General features: G+C 33.8%; 1 protein-coding gene across 9 annotated transcripts in view; it reads left to right on the plus strand.

Annotated features, from left to right (window-relative positions):
• The first annotated feature begins 699 nt into the window (after positions 1 to 699).
• MIGA1 (mitoguardin 1) overlaps positions 700 to 25,667 on the plus strand; it is a 69,650-nt gene continuing 44,682 nt past the window's right edge. For 4 of the 9 annotated variants that reach the window (XR_001597640.2, XR_001597639.2, XM_016151046.2 and 1 more), the window contains exons 1-7: positions 700 to 829; positions 3,603 to 3,716; positions 12,785 to 12,962; positions 15,058 to 15,194; positions 17,689 to 17,815; positions 20,595 to 20,728; positions 21,512 to 21,635. Coding sequence is in view for 7 of the 9 variants with exons in the window: in XM_016151046.2 (XP_016006532.1) it covers positions 3,618 to 3,716; positions 12,785 to 12,962; positions 15,058 to 15,194; positions 17,689 to 17,815; positions 20,595 to 20,728; positions 21,512 to 21,635 (799 nt within the window). In the remaining 2 variants the exon portion in view is untranslated. Of the gene's footprint in view, positions 830 to 916; positions 1,094 to 3,596; positions 3,717 to 12,784; positions 12,963 to 15,057; positions 15,195 to 15,737; positions 15,793 to 17,688; positions 17,816 to 20,594; positions 20,729 to 21,511; positions 21,636 to 25,667 lie in introns of those variants that run through there. The other 5 variants (XM_016151048.2, XM_036235390.1, XM_016151045.2 and 2 more) reach the window with 5 other exon arrangements.

Genomic DNA, 25,667 nt, shown 5'->3' on the forward strand with positions numbered 1-25,667 from the left:
CATAAGTATGCTCAGCAATTGGAATTGTTAAATCTGTAGTTCTGACGGAATGTCATCTCAGGACTGCACATATAAACAGCATCTTGTTTTGTAGCCCCCCTTACACACACACACACACACACACACACAGAGACACTAGTTTGCTGTGTATTAGAGAGAACCTCAGCCGTAAACACTCTGCCTAACCTCTTACATTTGGCCATGTCGACAAATTACTTGGTAGCCTATTTTCAGTGAGAGACATGTTGAAAATCTAGAGGAATCGAAATCAATAACTTCATCATCAATACAGGGTTGGAATGCCTCTTAATATTCATTCTTTTAAAAGCCAAGGGTCTATAGTAAAAGTTCTTAATCTGGTATCTATGCATTGGTTTTGGGCATCTGAATTTGTTTATTTATTTTTTATTTTAATAATGTATGCGCGTGTCTATGTGCATTTTTAGGAAGGAAAGTCCCCATAGTTTTCACCAGATTCCAGAATTGTCCTAGACCCAAAGCTTACGAACTATGATATTAGCTCTTCACAGCATTATAAAAGGATGCAATCTTCACCCATCTGGCAGGCTGCGGGGGTGTGAGGGAATGGGGGTGTGGGGGTTGGGGGCGGAAGGAGAGTGACAGCCTGCACCCTAAACAAAAATGGCAGGAGCTGCTTCACACGCAGCCCCTCACGCAGTAACGCTAGAAGGCCCCCGCCACTCTCTTTCCACCTTCCCACTCCTGACCCCGGAAGAGCTCCGCCCTCGCGGCCGGGCTGCGGCTTCTCAGCGCTGGGCTGCGGGGGAGGAGCAGGCGTGCGCCGGCTGCACCTGGCCTGGAGTGCCAAGTATGCGGGTGGAAGGGGTGGCCGTGGGGCGGACGGGTCGCGACGCTGTGTGGAAGAGGCGGCGCGCGGGGCGGGGTGGGGTGTAGGTCCATAACCCTCTGGACCCTGAGTGCGGGCTAGAGGAACTGAAAGGAGGAGGGCTGCCCACGCGGTAGGGAGGCCTGCAAGGACAGCGCTGAATCAGGGTGGACTCCCTACTGCTCCGACCCCAAGTGAGCGGCCGGGCGGCAGAGCCGAGAGGGAGCCCCATTTTCTGTTCTCTTGGGTAAAGGGAAAATAAGACCTCAGAAGAGAGCGCGGTGGGTGGGGGTCCTGCGATGGAGGTGGGGCAGGTGGTGTGGTCCAAGTTTTTGCTTGAATGCCAGTGGTTCGAGCTGGGAGGGGTTTTTGGACCGGAAGATTACGCTTTCTTTGAAGATGCTTTAGCATCAGGAGGACTGTTGCGTCGGAGCCCTTATGTAAATAAAGTTCAACATTTATTTTACGGAAGGATGACTTCAAAGATCTTGCCCTTGCACAGACCGTTATTTTATCATTGCAATTAAGCATTTTTGCTGTGTGTCTTCTCAGTTCGGTTGTATAGATTTATGCTTCACATCAACTTTTGGGGGTGTTTCAGACTTTCTTGAATTATAAATCCAAGTGTAGAATAGAATTTTAGGGTATTTTAAGAAGCAAACTCTATAACTATTTTGAACTCTTCAGTGGTGGAATGGAAAGAAACGAATAATATTACACAGTACAATATTTTTGGTAATGTTTTAGACCCCCTTGTACAAATGTGAATAATCGTGAAACTGCCTTCGTGTTTATTTTAATTGATGTTTATGAAAGCAACTGAAATGACTGGTTTTTTAAACTTTATTGATAATTATGTTTTGAATCACTTTCTCAGTGATTTTAAATGAAAAGTAATGAATTACAGTGCAAAACTAAAAATTTGTCAGAATTCTTTTAAGAAAACCTCAGCAAATTCAAGTGTTTGCTTTTATTTTTCCCCTCTGCTTAAAATTTTGGAATCTTCTTTATGAAGTAAATCACTTTGGGTGAATTACTCTCAGTATTTTTTCTTTTTCATGTAGTAGCATAGATGGCTTGATGATTCAGTATCTAATGATTAAAAACCCTTCTCAAAAAGAAGTCGGTTTGGGGGATGAGGATGGAGGTGAAAAGTGTGTGTGTGTGTGTGTGTGTGTGTGTGTGTGTGTTTAAGTGTAGCATTTTAAAAATTAATACATGTAGGTGCATTATTTAAAAAAAAAAAATCATATTAGAGAAGGACTTACAGTGAAAAGCAATGGTTTCCTCCCCAGTCTCTCAACATCCCTAGTCTCATTCCCCAGAGGATCATTTTTCATTTGTTTAATTGTTTCTTCATGTTTTTTTTGTATTTCTCAGTAATGTCTATATCAGTTTTTTGGTTGGGATAAATGTACTATACTTGAGTTAGAACTAATTATACTGAGTTTAAGCAGTGTAATTGGAATATAGGTAAGGGAGAATTAAGTTTACACTGTGTCACTAATAGGGAATAAGATAAGTGCTAGCAATAGCAGTAACCCACTCTAAGAAGTATTACTGTGTTTCATTTGAAAGGAAATTACTATTCAGTCAGTGGTTTTGACACTTGTCTGATAAAAAAAGGATATGCTAACAGAAAAGAGTAGTCTACTGGGGTCAAGAAAAAGAGATAAATGGAGACATATAAAGGACTTAAAGAAAGTATAGCAAATAAACTTTTATATAAGGATTGTTGGTAATTTTTGTTTTTTCTTGGATAATGTTTATGCAGCGTTTTCCAAAGAAAAGAAATATTAAATTTGGTAGGCATAAACATACTGGAGAAGCCTGCTCTCATGCATTAGACAATTCTCAAGCTTTTTCTTGGCCTGGATGAAATATTTCTCAGCTTACTTATTATTAATTCAGCTCTCTACAGTCTGTTATTTCAGAGAGGGTATGTTTTGATAGCGTAAGCATTCTTTCACTAGACAATATATTTCCTTATTGTAAATGAACAAATTTGTAAACGAATTTATACATCAGTTCTATGCCAACTATGTGTCTAGCTGGCTCTACAAAGCATAGACCCCCTGAACCATTATGTTTCTGTCAAGGTTCTATCTCTAAGGGTCTCTCTGAATGATAGCTGCCTCATCGGTAGACATTTGATTTTTCTTTATCTAGTTTCAATAAAAATAGGCATTAAGACAATATCAGAATTTCATAGCATGTATGTGGCATTTTGAATATCTTTAAAATGGGACAGTAGGAGAATAAATGCATGAGTTTAGTTTAGTGAACTCACAGTTTCCTTTCTAGACCAAGGAGTCATGAATCCAGTCAGATTTCCTTCAGTAACCCCTCATCTACTCCCTCCTTATCCACTCCCACTGTTATCTGAAGGAAATATGTGGGAAGAAATAGATTTTAAATTATTATATAAAAACTGAAATGTTTAACTGGAAACGAGAGAATCCTAGAACCTGTAGTTTTCTAAGGAAAATTTACTGCTTGAACTTAAAGTTCAAATCTAACTCATTTTCTTTTGGCTACTTTGGTGATTATTAATTTGTTTATTAATAAACATTTAGCTCAAGTGAATTTGGCTTCCAGTGTTATTTTCTTCAAGTAAGTGTAGTATCATGAATAATTAAGTGCAAAAAAAAAAAAAAAAAGCTGATAGAGTCAAATTTTTAATTTGTATTTTCCGTTCGGTAGAGTAACCAGACATCTTTGTGGCTAATATGTTTTTATGTTTCATTTAATGAAGATTGGAAGAGGAGTCATGTCAGAAGAAACAGTAAACGAATCACAGTTTTCCTTGAAGATAGCAGCACGAAGAGTGTTTGATCTTCCTCTGTCTTGGTACTATTCTCTCTCCCAGGTAAAAAAAAAAAAAAAAAAGAAACTAATACGAAGTTAATAAGTTTATTGCTCAGAGCACATTGTGTTTACAGTATTTAAATCAATTGAAGTTTTAAATGGTTCATTCGAAATGTTTAAGGTAATTTAAAACTGGTTTTTATTTCATTTTTTAAATCATATAACTCTTAAAAGGGAATTGTATTACTTTAAAATATCTTCCTACCTTAAATGAATTTGCAGTTTATTACTGTTACAATTTTAATCATTTTTAAATGTGCAGTTTAGTAGCATTGGGTATATTCACATTGTTGTACAACCAATCTCCAGAACCCTTTCATCTTCTAAAACTGAAACTCCACTGCCATTAAACCGCAACTTCCTCCTACCAGTCCCTGAAACCTTCATTCTCCTTTCTTTCTATGAATTTGCCTACTCTAGGTACATCATAAGTGGGATGATATAGTATTTGTTTTTTTGTGATTGGTTTATTTTACCTAACATAATGTCCTCAAGGTTCATCCATATCGTATGTGTGCCAGATTTTCTTCTTTTTCCAGGTTGAATAACATTTGATTGTATATACGACATTTTGTTTGTTTATTCATCCATTGCTTGACACTTGGGTTGCTTCCACTTTTTGGCTGTTGTGAATAATGCTGCTATGAACATGACTATATAAATATGTGTTCTAGTCCCTGCTTTCAATTATTTTGGGTATATACCTAGAAGTGAAATTGCTGAACCATATGGTAATTCTATTTTTAATTTTTTGAGGAACTGCTTTACTGTCTGAGTGGCTGTACCATTTTTTATTTCTATCAGTAGTGCACAAGGCTTTCAATTTCTTAGCATCCTTGCCAACATTTAATATTTTCTGTTTTTTTAATAGTAGCTACCTGGTGGGTGTGAATTGATATCTCATTGTGGTTTTGATTCACATCCCTAATGATTAATGACGTCAAACATCTTTTCATGTGTTTATTATCCATTTGTATATTTTCTATGGTAACAGACCTTTTATTCTTAATGTTTGTTTCTAATGCAATTTGCATTCCATTGTATTAAATAAATATACACTAAACTTACACTGAGTTTCATCAAATTTAAGATGATCATTTTTTACATTTCAGCATTTCCAAATATCTTAAAATATTCGACTCTTACATCAGTGAAATATGGTGTAATTTTACATTTCTAGGAAAAAGTGTTGCACAGATAAGGCATATGAGAATAATAGTGGTTACTGTTTAGTGTTCACTGTGTGTAAGACATTTTTAGGTCTTTATACATATAATGTCTCTAATCCTCAAAATAACCCTGGAATTTGGATATCATCTCCATTTTATAAATATGAAGGCTTCAGGAGCTTAATTAATTTGTCTAAAATTGCATATATGATTGTGATTCGAACTTATACCACTTTGATCCTGAAACCCATTCTTTCTTTCCTTTTTCAGGATTATATGCTTAAAATAAAATTTGAAAAATATGGAAAAGAAAGAGAAAATAAAAATTGCAACAATTTCTTTATAAAAGTTTATTTCCTATCTTTAGGTATTTTATTTCTGCTTATGTCTCTCTGTCCCCCAGTCATCACCCCCACCCCCAGCACTCTCCCATTCAAAATTATAAAGTTGTCAATTTTGAGCATTTTCTCTGTCATTAAAAATTTTTTTATGAATATAGATATATTATAGTTTATTGAATATTTCTCTATTTTTATATTTTTTGGTTGTTTCAACAATTCATTACTTATATATACATCTTTGTCTGATTTTTATTAAGATAGATGCCTAGAGATGAAAGTTTTTTATTAAACATTGTTAATTGCTTTCCAAACTGGCTATGTTAACCCATAATTTCACTAGTAATATTTGACAATGCCTATTTTTTCATGGCCTAGAAATAATAAAAAAAAAACTTCATTAGCATTTTATATTTCTTTTATGAATTATTTTTGTGTACTTTACCATACTGATTTACTGTACCACCTACTTTTCAATCCTAGGAATAATTTTCTGAGGCCAGGACTATTGTCTAACTTGGTCCATGGAATGTTTAAAAAAATAATGTAAAGAATCATTGCAGGTAAACTTAAAGATACATCCTTTACTCTCAGTCATGGTACTTAACATCCATGACTCATTCCATGCCATGGAATGTTCTAAGTGGGTCAGCAAACCACAGCCTATGGGCCTAATCAAGGCCTGCTTTTTTGTAAGTAAAGTTTTATTACACAACTATTACATATACTCATTTGTCAATGTATTATCTGTGACTGCTTTTGGATTACAACAGCAGAATTAAGTGGTTGCAGTAGAGACTATATGTTCCAGAAGCCTAAAATACTTAACTACCTGGCCTTTTTGAAAAAGTTTGTTTACATCTGTGCTAAGAGAGCAGGCTATAGTTTGAATAGCATTAAAGGACCAAGAAAGGACTAAGGAAAAGATGAGTTCTTATTTGGACAGTTCTGAAGTATTAGAATTGGATTGACTTTTTATGAAAAAAGACATGAATTTTTTGTTCATTAGTTTAATCTCCAAAAATTGACAATCCATGTTGGATGCAATTCAGTTATATAATTAATTGCATAATGAGATATATCGTCATTGTGACTGATGTAACTTCAACAGATACATAATATGCATGGATTTAAACACATCTTGTCTGATGCATTTTGATTCATGTTCCAACACTGTGGAATTGTGTGATCTTTGGCAAGTTACTTAACCGTCTTAAAGCCAATTCTTATTATCTACAAAAGGGATGAAAAAAACTGTCTGGCACACAGTAAAAATGAGTGAGAACCCAATAAATATTAACTCCTATTTTATTTCCCTGTGTCATTTAAGGAATAATATATTTTCCAAGTATTTTTTCTTTTATTTCTTTTATTTAATGAATGCATACTCTAAACAAAATACTTGTGTCTCTCTAGCTCCTATGGTTTTCTTAATGATTACTTTGGTATATCACTGTGTATCATGTTAGTACAAATTGACTCTGTTTTTCATTTGGAAACCACCACATGAAGAAGTAAGAAGTTGAGTCGATTCTCTAAATTCAGAATGTTAAGTGAGAAAGAAAGACTAAGAATTAACTAAGCACTTAAGAATAAAAATCTGTCGAAATTCAGTGTGGTATCCTGAATTGGTCTGAGCAGTGTCTTAAGAGTACTAGGATTACGTAGGATATGAATATAAGATAATCTGAGTAATATGGGAACTTCCTTTACATTCTTTGCAACTTTTCTGTTAATCTAAAATTATTTCAAACTAAGATGTTTGTTAAAATAAAATAAACTGAAATATTAAGAGCTCACATTTTTTGAATGCCTACCACGTGTCAGATATTACTTTATATATGTACAAATTACAACAACCCTATAAGGAAGATATTAATATCTCTATTTGTCCAGAGTTTACAGTTAGCATGTGACATGTTGTATGTTCCAGTTAGAGATATTTATTCAACATGTATTTATTAAGCATGGCTGTGCTTCAGTCAAGCTATAAAGTATTGAGTAAGATCTAGACATAGCCCCTGCCCTTATTTAGCTTAGAATCTCAATAAGACTTAAATTCTCCCTCCCCCACCACAAAAAAAAAAAAAAAAAAAAAAAAAGAAAGAGGTGTGTGGTAAGTACTGTGTTTGAGGAATAGGTCAATTTAGCTCTGGTGAGAAGTTTATGCTGGGTAAAGTGAAATAAGGTTATTGGAGTGGAAGACGTTGTGTGTGACTAAATAACTATTCTGTTTCCAGAGAACATTAGATGAGGGGGAAAAACTTGACAAGAACATTAAACAATGGCATGAGGTTAGTGGGAAGGATTGTGAAATCTGAGCACAAAGAGCAGTGTCTTATTCCTTTCTTTGTATTCTCAGTGTGTGTGGTCCATAAATTGGTGCTCAATTTGTGGTGAATGAATAGGACATGAGTCTAGTTTTCACTTGTCTGGAGGTAAGGAAATAGACAATATCACCTCAAAAAGCCCTCTGAGCTTTGGGAATCTGAGATGTTGTATTTTCAGTATTCCAGGCAATGATAGAAGAAGTAATTGACTTTCTTCAGGGGGAAAAAGTAACAAAATGAAAATTGATAGGCAGGAATAATATTAGAGACCTTCAAACCTTGTGTTATCTAGATTACTTATGATTAACATCTCTCTGTGGGAAATTTGCCATGTTTTTGTCATGGAAAATGTTTCTTTTTTAATGAGATTAGGACTATAATTGTTAATGGATCTTTTGTGTAAAAATAATACATAACATATAAACAGGATTTAGATCTTAATAAAAATGAATTGATTTATATTGTATTTGAGTTTATATTAGTAAAGCACATTATATGTCTGAGAGAGTAGTTTTAATTTTGTATTTATGTTCCCTAATAGTTCTCTAACTATTAGAGGATGTAGTAAATTGACAATTTAAGAACACATGATCACTTAACTGTGACTGGGTCTGTGTTAATAGATTATTGTTTTTAGCAGAGGTCTTAATTTTGTTATTTACTCAGGCAGTAGATACTAATCATTACATTTGATCTAAATATTTTTTATGATACAGTCATGATAGTTTATAAAATATAATGAAAAGGTTTCCTAATAGTACTATTTTTAGAATTTATTTTATTATTGGCTCTTTAGCATCCCAATTCAAGGAACTTGTATTTTTTTTCTGACTCTCATTTGGTTGCTGTGAACATTGGAGGTATGGTCCCAGAGGGAAAAACATGGACATGGAAAGAAATAAAAATTTGGTAATTCCTGTAATAGAGACATTACTGAAGACTAATTCTTATAATTTGCGAAAACATCTGAGGCAGTGTTGGAATGCTGTAATGTTTCATGATAGTTTTAGAGAAATTTCAGTGGACTTGGAAGAAAAGTAAAGTAAGGATAGTTTTAAATTTTTTATTAGGTCATAGTCACTGAAGTCATATGCTAATGGCAAGTAGTAAATCATTTTCGGTATACCAGAAAATGAGCAATTCCTTTGGATTTATGTATAGAACCAAGATGTTATTTTCTTTTAAACAACTTTATTGAGTTATGATTGACACACATTAAACTGTACATGTTTAAAGTATACAGTTTTAAGTTTTGAAATATGTATATATACCCATGATATCCTTAATCACAGTCAGGGTAATGAACATATCCATAGTCTCCATACATTTCTTATTGCCCTTTGAAATCTCTCTCTTTGCAGCTTACTGTCCATCTCCCTTCCCCTACATTTCCCCAGGAAGCCACTGATCTTTTTGTCACTGCAGATTAGTTTGCATTTGCTTGAGTTTTATGTAAATGGAATCATGCAGCATGTACTTGCTTTTGTCTGGGTTTTTTTACTCATCCTAATCATTTTGAGATAAATACATATTGTGTATATTAATATTAATTCTTTTTATAACAGAGTAGTATTATGTTGCATGAATGTACCAGTTTGTTCACCTATTCACCTGTTGATGGACATTTGGGTTGTTTCCTGTTGTTTTTTTAAATTATAAATCTGCTAAGAACATTCCTGTGCAAGTCCTCATATGTGACATGTGCTTTCATTTCTCGTGGGTAAATACTTAGGACTGAAATGGCTGAATCCTAAGGTAAATATATGTTTAACTTTTTTAAGAAAATGACAGACTTCCAAAGTGGTCATACCATTGGTATAACCAGTTTTTAAAATTTTAGTTATTCTGATGTAGGTGTATAGGGGAATCTCATTGTTTTACTTTGCATTTTTCTTATCAGTAATGTTGAACATGCTTTCATGTGCTTGTTTGTCATCGTTATATCTTCTTTGTTGATTTGTTCAGAGCTTTTGCCCATTGAAAAAAATTTTTTTTAATTAAGTTTTGAGAATTCTCTATATGTCCTGGATACAATTCCTTTATCACATATATGATTTGCAACCATTTTCTTCTCATCTGTGGATTGTCTTTTCATTATTTTAACAGTGCCTTTTAAAGAGAAGAAACTTTTAATTTTGAAGTCCAGCTTGTCAACCCTTTCCTTTGTTTTTTTTTTTTTTTCCAATGGATCAGGCTTTTCGTGCCATCTCAGAAAAATATACTAACCAAAGATCAAAGTCATTTTTTCTTATGCTTTCTTCTAGAACTTTTATAGTTTTAGGTTTTATGTTTAGGTCTGTGATCTGTAACTTAATTATTACATATGGTGCGAAGCATTGATTGAAGTTCCATTTTATTGTGTATGGGTCACCAATATTTTTCCAGCAGTTGTTGAAAAGACTATCCTTTCTCTACTGAATTGCCTTTGTACCTTTGCCAAATGTAGTCATCTGTATATGTGTGGGTCTATTTCTGTATTCTTGCTCCTGTGCCATTGATCTGTTTGTCTCTCTGTATGCCAATGTGACACTGTCTTATTTATTGTAGCTTTATAATAAGTCTCGAAATCAGGTAATTTTAGTCTTCCAACTTTGTTTTTTCTTTTTCCAAATTGTTCTGACTTTTCTAGATCCTTATCTTTGTCATATCCATATGAATTTTAGAATCAGCTATCAGTTTTTACTAAAACAAAAATAAAGGCTTGCTGTGGTTGTCATTGAGATTACATTGAATCTATAGATTAGTTTGGGGACAACTGATATCTTTATTGAGTCTTTCAACCCATAAGTAGGTTACATCTTTGCACTGATTTAGGTTTTCTTTCTTTTCTCAGCATTGTGTGCTAGCTTCCAGGGTACATGTCTTTCACAGCTTTTGTCACATTTATCCTTAAGTAGTTCATCTTTTATGATGCTATTGTGACCAGTACTTTTAAAATTTCTATTTTCAATTATTCGTTACTAGTATATGAAAATATACAGATTTTGTATAGTGATCTTGTATCCTCCAGCTTTACTAAACTCACTTATTCCAGTAGCTTTTTGTGTTTCACAGGCTTTTTCTATACAGATGATTGTGTGTTTTTAAATGATAATGTATAAATGTCTTTATTCTATTACATTATAGTTTAAAAGTATATATTAATTCAGTTTTTCAGTTTTAAAAATAATTTCATTTTGGAAGATTTTAAGCATATACAAAATAGAGTAGTAGAATTAACTCCTGTGTACTTGACATCCAGCTTCAATAGTTATCCACACATAGTCTGTAGTTTTGTTTTCTTTTTTTGATAATGTCTTTGGTTTTGATATTCGTAGTAATGCTAGACTCGTAAAATGATTGGAAAGCCTTTCCTCTTTCAATGGAATTGGTATTTCTTCCTTAAATATTTTGTAGAAATTGCCGTATAGTTTTCTTTGTTAGAAGGTTTTAAATATATAGTCAATTTCTTTACTAGGTATGTAATTATGTTATCTATTTCTTTCTAGGTAAATTTTGATAGTTTCCATCTTTCAAAGAATTGGTTCGTTTCATCTAAGTTGTAGAATTTATGGGTATAGAGTTGTTTATAGTAATCCTTTTTTATCCTTTTCATATCTGTGTGATCTGTAGTGATGATCACTTTTTCTTTTCTGCTTTTGAATATGTCTTTTCTAGCTCTTTTTAAAAAAATCAAACTGGCTCTAGGTTTTATTGATTTAAGACAAAACCCCAGCTCTTGAGTTTATTGATTTGCTTTTCCATTTCATTGATTTCTGTTTAGTCTTTATTACTTAGTATCTTCTGCTTGGTTTGGATTGGATTTGCTCTTTTTCTAGTTTCTTAAGGCAAAATCTCAGATCGTAGATTTGATACCTTTTCTTAATATAAGCATCTAATGATATAAATTTTCTTCTAAAGGAAAAACTACATCTCACAGTTTGAGGCTTTTGTTCCTTTGTGGTGATAGAGATGTAGTTTATGCTCCTCCACAGAAACTGCCGTTTCTCTTCCCCAGTTGTACACCATTAGGGAGACTTTCTCATGACTTTTGTACTGTTTTCTGTGAGTATCTGGGATTTGTGATGATAAGACCTATAAAAAGTATGGATTCCCCCTATAATTGCAGCATACCTTACCAGTCCCCCAACCCCTAGGTTACTCCGTTCTCTGTCACCAGTGCATACTCAGTCTCCACCAACTTTCCAACCATACTAGCTGAACCCTTCTTCCTGATGTACTGCTGTGTCTTGTTTCTGTATGCCAGCGTGCATGTCTTATCTCTCCCTGCAAATACCTGTGTCTACTTGGTTTGGGGTCCAGTTGATTACCCTCCAACCATAGCATTCTGATGGATTCAAGAAGAATTGAGAACTTGACATTTGTCTGGCTTTTTTGTTGTAAGGTCGAAAGTGACACTCTTTCTAGCTGTCTACATCTCCAATCCTGTAGCTCTGTTTTAGAGTTCTTCTGAATTTTAGGTGCTTAATAATATCTGTCCCCCAAGGCGAAGTTAGTTAGCAGTTCCTCTGATATTAATACTTAGTTTATACTTATACTAGTTTATTTATCACATTATACTGTAGTTATTTTGTGAATATATCTGTCTTTTAGTTAGCACACTGACTGAGACAAGATCTGTATCTTTTGTATACCCAGTGCTTTCTGCTCAGTGCAAGGCATTCACTGTATGCTTACTGAATAAAATTAGTATAGAATTAGTAATTACAATAAGATTTTAATTTTCATTTTCATAGCACAGTCCTGGTACATTGTAAGATGGTGAACTTCTGTTGATTTATTCATGAATAAAAGGGCTTATTCAGATGGTATTTAGAAATTGAGTTAGTGTATGCCCAAATTTCCAGATGGTTAAAAAAATTGATTCATTTAGAAAGTCCGATTTAATCATTCCGATAATTAAAACTCTTGCGGTAATTCTAGGACACTAGGTTTGGTTGTATGAATAGATCATTAGTTCAACAAATATTAATGGGGTTGGATTATTTTATGCTCTTGATGATTCTGGGTAACATTATTTACTTGAGAACTTTAGAACAGTGGGTAATACATTACTACATTTTCGGGGGGGAGGTTCTAAAATTTAAATTGCACTAGCTGCATTGAATGAGTAAAATATTACTTGGATGGTGTTTAGAACTAGGTTAGCTTAAAAATAATTTTAGTTCTTATGTCTTTATTTTAAGTGGACAAATAAAAAACTTTTTTTCAATATAACTGCATCTTTTCCAGATCAGATTTTCGCCGGTAGCTAAAAAGTTGTTCGTGGTAACTGCAGTGAGTGCTGTATCTGTAATTTTTCTGGCCCATCACTTTAAAAGAAGACGTGGAAAGAAGAAAGGACAAATAATACCATGGGAACCAGAGCACCTCATACTTGAATACACTAAAAGAGCAGCGTCAGACAAAGGTATATAAAAATAGCTGAATTAAATCTACGAAGGAAATTTTATATATAAATCATAACTGAAGTGCAGTGGTTTAGTCTTCTTAATTTTTTTTTTAATATTTAATTCACTGGTAATACAAATTAACTTTAGAAAGATTAGAAAATACAGATTAGCAAACAGAAAAAATTAAAGTCACTAGAAACTTTGCTACCTAGAAATAACTACTGATAATACTTTGGTGTATATCTATCCATTTATATTTCCATTTAAAGATAATATTGAAATATTATATTTTATATTTATATAGTGGTCTCTGCTATCTGTGGTTTTGCTTTCCATGATTTCAGTTACCCATAGTCAACCATTGAAAAATATTAAATAGGAAGTTCCAGAAGTAAAAAATTCATAAGTTTTAAGTTGTGTGCTGATCTAAGTACTGTGACGAGGTCTCATGGTGTGCTGCTTCATCCTGCCTGGGATGTGAATCATCCCTTTGTCCAGCATATCCATGCTGTGTACACTACCTACACATTAATCATTTGATAGTTATCTAGTTATTGGATTGACTGTCATGGTATCACAGTGCTTGTGTTCAGGTAACCCTTATTTTACTTAATGATCCTAAAGCACAAGAGTAGTAGAGATGCTGACAATTTGGATATGCCAAGTGAAGCCATAAAGTGTGTGTGTGTGTGTGTGTGTGTGTGTCTGTCTGTCTATGTATATGTCTAAGAAAAAAACAGTACTATTCATGGTTTCAGACATCCACTGGAGGTCTTGGAATAGTTCAGTACTATTCATGGTTTCAGACATCCACTGGAGGTCTTGGAATGTATTCCTGGGTTGGGGGAGACTACTCTGTTAGTCTTACCATGTCAATAAATATATCTCTATGCTACCATTTTCTTATTTATTTATTTTTTCAGTATTATTGAGAAATAATTGACATGTGCTATCATTTTTAATATATACTTAGTATTAAATTTGTACAAATCAACCCTAATTAACTGCTTCCCCGTTGTTTTCTTTAGGATGTCCTTCTTGCTTTGCATATACTTGTCTGATTATGTTCATAGTCTATTAAGTTTAGAAGTAGAATAGCTGGCCATTAAAGGATCTGTAGGTTTTGGTTAACAATATAATACCTACTGCTAAATTGCATCAATGAAAATAATTTCTTGAGCATACTGGATTTCTTATTTGAAAAATTTTTTATTATCTTTAAATTTATGATTTAGCATAGCATGTTTCTGTGTTTGTTCGTACAGCAGTTAATTAATGACTGCTTTGTGCATTTGACAGAATTTGACATTATCTTTAAGTTCTGTCAAAGACAAAGGATCTCAGTCTTATAACTATGCTAATGAAGGACTTTTCAGTATATACTCAGAGTCTGCACAGGTTTGCCCTCTGTAAGTAGTACAGTAAGTAGTGCCTAATACAGTGAACATTACAACAATAATGATGGGTCTTACTGAGATTTTGTTAGATCTGAGGTGCAGTGCTAAATGCTATATATTCACTGTGTTGTTTAATCTTTACAGGAATCCTGTGAATTAGAACTATAATACTATATTATTGTTAACATCTTATATATAAAGAAAATTGAGATATGGAAGAATTAAGTGATTGCTCAAGTTCATATAACTAATAAATGCCAAGATTTGAATCAAAGAGTTTCAAATCTTGAAGACACAATGTTTACTCTAAATGAATGATAGATGGTTAAGGGAGACAGATATATAAAAAACTAATTACAATAACAATGTGAGGTAGATAAAGTTTAGATGTCATTCAGGGAAGGAAGTGCTTATATTTTGTTAAATTTATAATTTATGGGTTCACAGTTACCAGTATTTTTATACTGATTATAATAGACCATCAAAAACTGCTCTGATTAGTTAGATGCATGTTTTGTTCTTTATTTTCAGAAGCAGATTTTAGCAGTTAAAAACATTATATATAGATTTTAATAATGGTGTATATTTAATAACATACAATTAGGGAAATGTGTTTTAAAATTAGCTTTCTGAATGAACATAACATAAACTTTGATATTTTACCTAAAATTTATCATTGGACTTATTGGTATTTGTAATATTTTTTGTTTGGTAGGTTCAAGTTGTTCCAGTAGTAGACAGAATTTGACATTATCTTTAAGTTCTGTCAAAGACAAAGGATCTCAGTCTTATAATTATGCTAATGGAGGACTTTTCAGTAAATACTCAGGCTCTGCACAGAGTTTGGCCTCTGTAAGTAAAGAAAAAAATTTATTATTCTTAGAAATTTGTTAATATATCTATTATCATTTTAAATATTATATGATTATAGATAGCCTAGTATAGAAAGAAACTTTAAAACTTTGACTGACCCTGTTTTCTTCAAGCAAGTAAAATTATCCTTTTGCTAAATATTTAGCCATTTTGCTTCCAGGTGTTTTGAGTAAGGGATGTGGTCTTCTGGGTTCCTGTGAAAATGTTAGTAATATGGGAATGTTGCTTCAAAACTAGATATTCTGCAAAAAGTTGGAAGGTGCATCCATTCAGACTTTGTACTAGTTCACAAAAATCACTTGATGAGTCTGCTTAAGTAAGTGTTTGATTTGCTGAAGCCAAGTGTGGAGTTTTTCACCTCTTTCTTTGGAGCTTTAATATGGTATTGATTGACAAGTGAGAAATGAAGTTAGCATTTGTTTAAATATAATTTTGAAATTATTTTTAAAAATAGATAGGATATATACTTGCTACTAAAAGAGAAGCAAAAATGTACAGTAAAACGGGGTCCCTAATCCCCAGGCTGTGGACCAGTACCAGTCAGTGGCCCATTAGGAATCACGCTGTACAACAGAAGGTGAGTGGTGGATGAGTGAGCGAAACTTCATCTGTATTTGCAGCCGTTCCCCAGCGCTAGCATCACCGCCTCAGCTCCACCTTAGATTATAAGGCATTAGATTCTCATAGGAGCATTGGTCCCTGGTGCCAAGAAGGTTGGGGACCACTGCAATGAAGATGTGTTCCTGATCCTCTCAGTACCCTCTCTTGAGACAAGCATTGACAATTTCTTATATACTTCCAGGGAGTGCATGCCTCTAGCATCGTGTATATTCATTTTAAAAAATAGTTTATAGAACACTGTATTTTGTTCTGTGCCTTCTATTTATTTTTTTTGGAATATATAGCTGCCCATTCTTAAATGCTTAAAAATACAGTAAATTTTCAAAGACTGTTCTATGGTAGGAACAATTAGATCAAAGGCCTCCAGCTTTCATTCCTCTATGAAACTAAACAGGATAATGAAGTATATGTCTATTCTATAATTTGGACTTCTTTTGTGTCAGAAAAGTGCCTCTGTTTTGAATTTTTTCAAATGAAAGTTGAAGTCGTTCTTGACAAGCAGTAGAGAAAGGGAGTTTTATGATAATGATGTGAATAACAAGTCTTTAGCATCACTTTATGTACATCAACTGACCTAGTGATTCCACTGCCAGGTCTATAAACCCAGATTTCTGCCTTTTAAAGAATGCATAAACGAGGATCATGGTAACAGGAGTGGAAAGGAGGGGACAGAGTCTACAAAACTTGGTAACTGGAAAGAGAAGTTAAACACGACTACTTGTTTTCTAGTTTGAGAGATTACAGGGATAGAAGTATGTACTATTAGAAAACATGGGAGGAAAAAGAGTTTTTGTTCTTCTTTTTTGATATAATCTGTTTGAGATGCCAGGAGAAGAGCCAAATGGAGTCACCAAATAGGCACATGGAAATGTGGGCCTAAATTTCTCAAAAGAGAACAGAACTGAAGTTAGAGATTTGGGAATTATCTGCATAAAGGTGACAAATGATTGGCTCAGTGAACTTTGCTAGAGAAGGGAAGATGATTGATAGAGGCTTTTTAATTTTAGTTATCATTTAGCAGAGTATCAGCATTGTAATAAACTCTAAATGGAAAATAAACTAGTGTAAAAATTAATATCAATGGAGCCACCTTAAAATTGAGTTGGAGCTGCCATCCCAGAACTGCCTTGTGAGTCTTATGCCTCAAGCCTTTGGAATGTTAAAACAGGGCAAAATAACTTTGCAGCATATTATCCCAAACAACTATTTGCTAAGATAACAAGAAATCAGTTACTGTGAGCTCCAGACTGATGACCATCACATTGAAAATTAAAAACATTCTTTAAAGGTAGCATCACTCGTAGCTTATCCACATTTACAGAAATGCCTTCCTTCATTGATGTAGTTATTCTCTTTCATTGACATAATTGTTTCCCTTCCCTTTCTCATTAATACCCCTTGCCTTTGCCTCCTAATTGGAATACTGTTTGGGCTTCTGCCTGAATCAGTGCTACCTGAATAGCTATTCTTTTGAATCTCATATGATGCTTGATGCCTCTCACTTTTAACCTTTTCTTTTCAGATTAACTCTGGTTACTTCAAATCAAAGTAGGTGTGGATAAACTTTATAAGTAAATACTTCATAAAATTATAAACTATAGAAATAACTGCTTGATTTTTAATGGAAATGAATGATTTGTGTTCAAAATATTATTCTACTTGTTAAAGGCTCAAAATTTTTAGGGTCTTAGTACTCGAGCTTGATTGAATATAATGAGATTTATTTCCTCAGGGAGAAATTAACATGGATTATTTTACCAAGAATGGGATTTGTATAAATTTTAAATATAAAAGATTGAAAAATACTATCACAAAAGAGATTTTGAAGTACTTCTGTTGATCTTAATTTTAGGTCCAGAGTGTCAATTCTTGTCATAGTTGTGCTTGCGGCAATTCTAATTCCTGGGATAAAGCAGATGAAGATGATATTAAACTTATTAATATTCCTGTGACCACTCCTGAGAACTTATACTTGATGGGTAGGAATAACATAATAAAGTGTTAAGATATTGTATTTATATTTAATGTGAAACTAACGAACTGTGAATTGTTCTAAGGGAAGCAACTATTATTTAAAAATGTTCTTATATCTGTTGAATCTAGACTATATAACACAACCTATTGTATCGGTGTCCTGAGGGTGCTGTAACAAATTACCACTTGGTGGCTTAAAACTCTAAGAAATTCATTCTCTTAGAGTTCTGGAGGCCAGGAGCCTTAAATCATTATCGCTTGGCTGAAATCAAGGTGTCATTAGGGCCATGTTCCCTCTGGAGGCTTAGGAGAGAACCTGTTTCTTGCCAATTCCATCTTCTGGTGGATTCTGGCTTGTGGCCACATGACTCTAGTTTTTGCCTTTCTCTTCATATCACCTTTTCTGTGTATATCAAATATCCCACTGCTTCTCTCTTATAAAGAAAGTTGTGATTGGATTTAGTGCCCACCAGATAATCTGGAATAATCTCCCCATGTTGAGATCATTAATTTCTTCACATCTGCAAAGACTCTTTTTCCTTGTAACATTTACAAATTCTAGAGACTAGGACCTGGTATCTATAGGTAGCCGTTATTCAGTCTCTTACACTCACGTAACCTAATCTATTGACTCTTATCTAATGAATCTGTCAGAATCCACTTTACTTAATCTATTTTATCTAGCTATCATTTGTATTCTTCTTATATCCAGAAAAGATTGTAAGTAGAAAGAAGGCCCGGGTTCATGGACATGGACATGGACAATGGACTAGTGGTTACCAGAAGGGATAGGAGAAGGGGGGAAATAAAAAAATGTTAAAAAAAATTATGTATATAGGTATTAAAAAATAATAATAAACTGGCATTTAAAAAAAAAATAAAAAATGCCTGTGTTTTACATCTCAGTATTCCCTTTGGCTTGACCATGAGCATTTCTAGAAAGTTTCACTGGAGCCCACAGAGAACCAGAGAATGAAACACTGAGTCAGATTCAAATACTTTTTCAAATGCTTTTCCTGTTCTTCTATAGTCTATTTCAGGCTATATTCTTTTTAATGGATATATATACTAAGTAAAAGAAAGAAACCAAAAAACCTTGATGTAGCCCTGGCTAATGAGCAGTACAGAGGATGATGACTTGGCAGAAGGACTGTGTGCCTCTGAACGCATTTCCAAACACTACGATAGTTAAACACTGCATCACATCTAGTGTTATCAGTATCACAATAACTACTTCTGCCTATAGGGAAAGATATGAGTAGTTCTTTTGCCACCCTTTCCAGAGGACTCCAAAGAATTATACTCAGTATTCTTCTACATTATACCTAGTAATGAAAATTAGAATTGAAGAGAAATAGAGTAAAACTAGAGAAGTTGCCAGGAGTCTGAGTATCATAAAACCAGGATAAGTTAAATTCCTATGGATTACCTGATCACCCACCTATCATTTCACTTCCCTTTACAAGATTGGTGACATAAAGAAAGATTGGTGACATAAAGAAAGATTGGTGACATATGTTTGAATTCCTATTATAACACTGATGATAAGAGATAGTTTGGGCCATGTTCCACAGTGAGCTGAGACACAGTACTTCCTGAGAGACTAGTCTGCTATTAGATAATTTTCCATTACATTTAGCCAAAATTATCAGATGAATAGAGAGTGGACGAAGTAAGAAAAGGTTGAAGAAATTAGAATTGTATAGTTTGGGGAAAGGAAGCGTAAAAAAGTGATATAGTGTAATTGTCTTTTGAGTGCATAAGTTTTTCAGAAGGAAGGTTTAAGCAGTGATTCTTTGTTATAAAATAAACAACAAGGAAAGGGCTAAATTGCATTTAAAGAACAATTTTATTTTTTTAGAGTTATAGGTTCTCCATATAATTGAAGCAGTGATTTTAGAGGAGAGTTTTCTTTAACTACCATATCTTAAAAACATCTTGAGAATGACTTGCCTTGATTCTTAGCTTTTAAAGATATTTTTCTTTAATATGTCTAGAAAAATTGAAATTTCAAAATATTTTTGTTTTGGTAAGGCCTTTTTTTAATTTGGGAAAAAAGAGGTACACATTCACCTATTTTCCCACATCGGCAGGAACATGGAATTCCCACTTGAACTATAATCCTTTATGGATTCTCCCCATAGTCTTTTAGATCTTTAACTCTGGCCTAGTAATTTATCTAAATCAGCAAGTTGGTATCTTAGTGGTTTAAGACTTTTAGTGGGGAAAAAAAAATACTTTATTCTCGACTTCTCTGCATTTATATTTCCTTTCAGTTTTACTCTCTCCTCCTGAGAACCTTTAGAAACCTGATAACTTCTTAACAACTAGTTTCCTTTATTTACCTATCAATTTTCTTTTTAATTTATGGGGATAATTCAAAAGATAGTTGTGTGACTATTAAAACATCATTCTCAAGATGTTTTTAAGATATGGTAAAGAAAACTCTCCTCTAAAATCAATTCTTCGGTTATCTGGAGAACCTACAGCTCTATTCATTCTAGAAAAATTCCAAGTGCTATATACATTTGAGTTATATTTTTTAAAAGATGAAAACATATTGGTCATTTCTTTTTTATTTTTGGTTGACTAGAACTGTAGGCCCAGAATATATTGGGAAATTAAGATTCTATGATGAAATGATTTGAGCATAAAATTATTCTTAGTGCCGAAACATAGACTGCACCATTGGTGATAACTATCTGAAAAACACTTCTGACCCACAGTGATTTTATTTTGGCATTGGTTTTGCTTACTTAAAATTGTTCTGTTCTTAATTTTTAGGTATGGAATTGTTTGAAGAGGCATTGCGTCGATGGGAACAAGCTCTAACGTTCCGAAATAGACAGGCTGAAGATGAAGCCTGTAGTTCCATTAAATTGGGTGCAGGAGATGCCATTGCTGAAGAAAGTGTAGATGTAAGAGTGATTTATTTGAGAGTAGTCTTCATAATATTGGAAGAAGCAAACTGTTTTGTCATGTTGACACAGTATACTTGGTTTTTATGGCGTTTAATGGAGCTGTTTATTTTCTCCCTTGGGATTATTTGGGGATATCTCTTATTGGGCCTTTTCTGTTCAATTAGTTGTTAAATCTCAAATTTGCAATTTATCATCAAGTTTCCTGATTTTCTAAGAATGTATAGAATTAAGCAGATAGGATTTCTAAAGGAATTTTTAAGTCTCTTTTGCGCTTTGGATTTAATTAAGTGTGATTGTAGTCTTAAAAATCACATAGAGTTAGAACTGGACTGGTACTTACTGGTCATCTAGTTTAGCGATTCTCCAATTTGGGCATACTTCAGAATCAGCTGAGAGGCTTGTTAAAACACAGATTTGAGGACCCCACTCCCAGGGTTTCTAATTTAGTGGGACTGGGATAGATCCTGAGAATTTGCATCTCTAACAAATTCCCAGAAATACTGGTGCTTCTGGCCGAGGGACCTTGCTTTGAAAATTCCTAATGTAGTCTAACCACTTCGTTGTACAGATAGAGAAGCTGAATCCCTGAGAACTGAGATTATTTTTCCAAAGGCACAGCTAGAACCCAGGCATCTAGACTTCTGTTGCAGTACTCTCACCACCATGCAGTAGTTTTTTATGTCCCTCGCTTTCTCTGCCTTTCATTCAAAAGTGGCAAATGTTTAGAAGTTTAGCATCAGAATGTAATATTTGTTGTGTGTACTTTTTCTTTCGTTGTAGGATATTATTAGTACTGAATTTATCCATAAACTTGAAGCTCTGCTGCAAAGAGCATATCGTCTCCAAGAGGAGTTTGAAGCTACCCTGGGGGCATCTGATCCTAATTCCCTCGCTAATGATATCGGTAAGATGGATATTTTATATGGCTTCTGTTATCTTTTTTATATTTTTGGAATCATTTGTTTAAATGTACTAATATGATTATATATTTTTTAGAAAGTGGCAAAGATAAAAAAGCTTTTTCATATTTTTTTTTCTTTCAGTTTTGTTTTTCAAGTGAACTTAATGCCCTTACGATATAAATTCAAGCACTTTCCATAGGTAGGATTGTGACATTATTTTAAAATTACATTCTGAATGGAAGAATCTCAGTTAAAATGTTGGGGGAAAAAAATAAACAATAATATAAAAATGGAACATAGACATACCACCTCAGAAACATGCATATAGCTCATGGCATACATTTAAAATATTTTAAATAATCATATTTCTTGGACTCCAATAATTGCAGGCTAGATTTTGATTTAAGTAGTCGGTACGTATATTATTATATACCATTACCTTTGTTTCCTATTTTAAAGAGAAAAGACTTCTTAAGTGGAGTCTTCCAAGTAAAGAATGATTAAAATTTCTTATTGAACTTCTTCTGTAAGTGCTCCAAAGAATGAAATAAGACAAATTATATTTCTTTTTGTTAAAAATAATTTATCTTTTCATTCAAGGAGATTGTTGTTTTCCAGTAAAGAAAAAAAAATGAGTGGTGTTCTCCATTCATTTCTGAACATGAAGTACTGCAGGTGGCTTTGTTTTGAAATGTTTACATATCTGTATGTGTTGAAATTAGGTAAAAGATTTCATTTGTACAGGCACACCTTAGAGAGTTCAGTTCCAGACCGGTTCGATGAAGCGAATATTACAATAAAGCGAGTCATGAATTTTTTGATTTCCCAGTGCATATAAAAGTTATGCTTACACGCTACTGTAGTCTTTTCAATAGCATTATATTTTAAAAAAACAACGTACATATCTTAATTTAAAAATACTTTATTGCTAAAATGTGCTACTATCATCTAAGCCTTCAGTGAGTTGTAATATTTTCACTACAAGAAGGTTTTGCCTTGATACTGCTGACTAATTGGGGCGATCTTTACGGAAGGTTGACCCGGGTGGTTGTGGCAATTTCTTAAAATAAGATAACAATGAAGTTTGCTCCATTGATTGACTCTTACTTTCATAAATGATTTCTCTGTAGTATGTATTGCTGTTTGACAGAGTTTTACCCACACTAGAACTTTTTTCAGAATTGGAATCAATCCTCTCAAACCCTGCCTCTGCTTTATCAACTAAGGTTATGTATGGTCTGAATCATCTGTTGTCATTTCAGTAGTTTTCATGGCATCCTCACTAGGAGTAGATTCCATCTCAAGAAACTACTTTCTTTTCTCATCCATAAGATTTTTGTGCTTTGAAATTTTTCCTGTCTCACAAATAAAAGCAATTTGAAACTGAGGCAACAATATTGTAAAAACCCAAAGTATCTGTTAAAGTTTTATTGTGAGACTGCAGCAATTCAGGGTCCACTTCTAAGTCTAATTCTCTTGTTATTTCTGCCACATCTTCAGTTAATTCCTCCATTGAAGTCTTGAACTTCTCAAAGTCATCCATGAAGGTTGGAATGAACTTCTTCTAAACTCCTGTTAATGTTGATATTTTCACCCATTTCCAGGAATCATGAATGTTCTTAATGACATCTAGATGGTGAATCCTTTCTAGAAGGTTTTCAATATACTTTGTCCAGATCCATCAGAGGAATCACTACCTATGGCAGCTGTAGCCTTTCAAAATGTACTTCTTAAATAATAAGTCTTGAAAGTTGAAATTACTCCTTGATCCATGGACTGCAGACTGGATGTTGTGTTAGCAGGCATGAAAACACTAATCTCATTGTACATCTCCATCACAGCTCTTGGGTGACCAGGTGCATTGTCATTGAGCAATGATATTTTGAAAGGGTTTTTTGTTTTGTTTTGTTTTTCTGAGCAGTAGGTCACAACAGTGGGCTTAAAATACTCAGTAATCTGTATTATAAAGAGATGTGCTATCATCCAGGCTTTGTTGTTTCATTTATAGAGCCCAGGTAGACTAGATTTAGCATAATTCTTAAGGGCCCTAAAACTTTCGGAATGGTAAATGAGCACTGGCTTCAACTTAAAGTCACCAGTTGCATTAGTCCCTAACAAGAGAGTCAACTCGTCCTTTGAAGTTTTGAAGCCAGGCATTAACTTCTCTGTAGCTAAGGAAATCCTAGATGGCAATTTTTTTCCAATATAAGACTTTTTTCTGCATTGAAAATCTGAAGGTGTAGCCATTTTCATTGATTATCTTAGCTAGATCTTCTGGATAACTTGCAGCATCTATATCTGCACTTGCTGCTTCACCTTACACTTTTATGTTATGGAGACAGTGGGTTCTTAAATATTATGAACCAACCTCTGCCAGCTTCAGACTTTTCTTCTGCAACTTCCTCGCTCCTCTCAGACTCGAAGAGAGTTAGGGCCTTGCTTTAGCTTAAGGTAATGTTGTAGCTAGTTTGATCTTTAATCCAGATCACTAAAACTTTCTTCTATATCAGCAATAAGGCTGTTTCTCTTTCTGATTATTTGTGTATTCACTGGAGTAGCACTTTTAATTTCCTTCAAGAACTTATCTTTTACATTCGCAACTTGGCTAAGTATTTGGTTTGAGGGGTCTAGCTTTTGCCCTATTTCTGCTTTCAACATGCCTTTCTCACTAAGCTTAATCATTTCTTGCTTTTGAGTTAAAGTGAGAGATGTGTGACTCTTCTTGTCACTTAAATATTTAGAGGCCATTGTACGGTTATTAATTTGCTTAATTTCAACATTGTTGTGTCTCAGAGATAGGGAGGCTCGAGGAGAGGGAAAAAAGAGAGGGAATGGCCAGTCAGTAGGGCCGTCAGAACACATACAACCTCAATTAAGTTTGCCCTCCTAAGTGTGCAATTTGTTGCACCCCAAAACAATTATAAGTAGCATTAAAGATCGCTGATCACAAATCACCATAACAAATATTATAATATTGAAAGGAATAAAATATTGTGAGAATTACTAAAATGTGACATAGAGACATGACATGAGCAAAGCTGTTAGAAAAATGACACTGACAGACTTGTTCAATGTAAGGTTGCCACAAATTTTCAATTTGTAAAAAATGCAATATCTGTGAAGCACAATAACTCAGGGCTCAATAAACTGAGTTATGCCTATATTGGAATTATTAATTACTGTCTGTATGTCATAGTGACAGTAATATGAAACCTCTTTGCATTAATTTTGGTTATTGTTTTTTTACACTATTATTGTTTTCAAAAATAATTTATTAGACTTGAGAATTTTTAATTCTGTTCTCTTAGCATAAGTATAATATTTTGACATATGGAGATTACAGACCAGGAGAAAAGGGGACAGTATTCATGTCAAATAGAATTTGTCAACACCTTCTTTTTATATTTACCTCTTTTGTAACTTTTTAAAATTTATTTTTCTCCCCCTTCAATGTTACCAAAAATTATTCATTAGACTTGAGAATTTTTAATTCTCTTCTCTTAGCATAAGTGTAATATTTTGACATATGGAGATTACAGACCAGAAGAAAAGGCACTGTAGAGGTTGGCAGAATCTATCTCTTGATTTCTTCAGGTTATCAGCTTATTAAGGTTTCTTAGGTACTGCTCAGGTGTCTGCTTTGGATTCCATTATTTCTGGACAAGAGGACCCTTAGGCAGATGGCTTAATTTCTGGGGTCTTCAAGTTGTTTCTCAAATTGTTGTTAATTTGGAACTTTTAATGGGTACGATTTCTAGAGTGGGACCCATACTCAGTCCATGTATTTGGTTAGCTTAGGTTTGGAATGAATTCCTTATCCCACCCACGTCTTATTCTGAGTGAAAATTATTTCACTTAATCCTCATAACACCTTTAATAAGTTAAATATAGTTATCATCCTTATTTTTCAGGTGGGGAAAGGGAGGTACCAGAGATGTGAAGTAACTTCCTAAGAGTTACATAGGTATTAAGTGGCAGAACCCAGATTTGGAACCAGGCAGGCTAACTCAGCATCCGTATTCTTAACCACTATG

The sequence above is a fragment of the Rousettus aegyptiacus genome, unplaced genomic scaffold (assembly GCF_014176215.1).
Source record: "Rousettus aegyptiacus isolate mRouAeg1 unplaced genomic scaffold, mRouAeg1.p scaffold_m13_p_1, whole genome shotgun sequence".
NCBI lineage: Eukaryota > Metazoa > Chordata > Mammalia > Chiroptera > Pteropodidae > Rousettus > Rousettus aegyptiacus.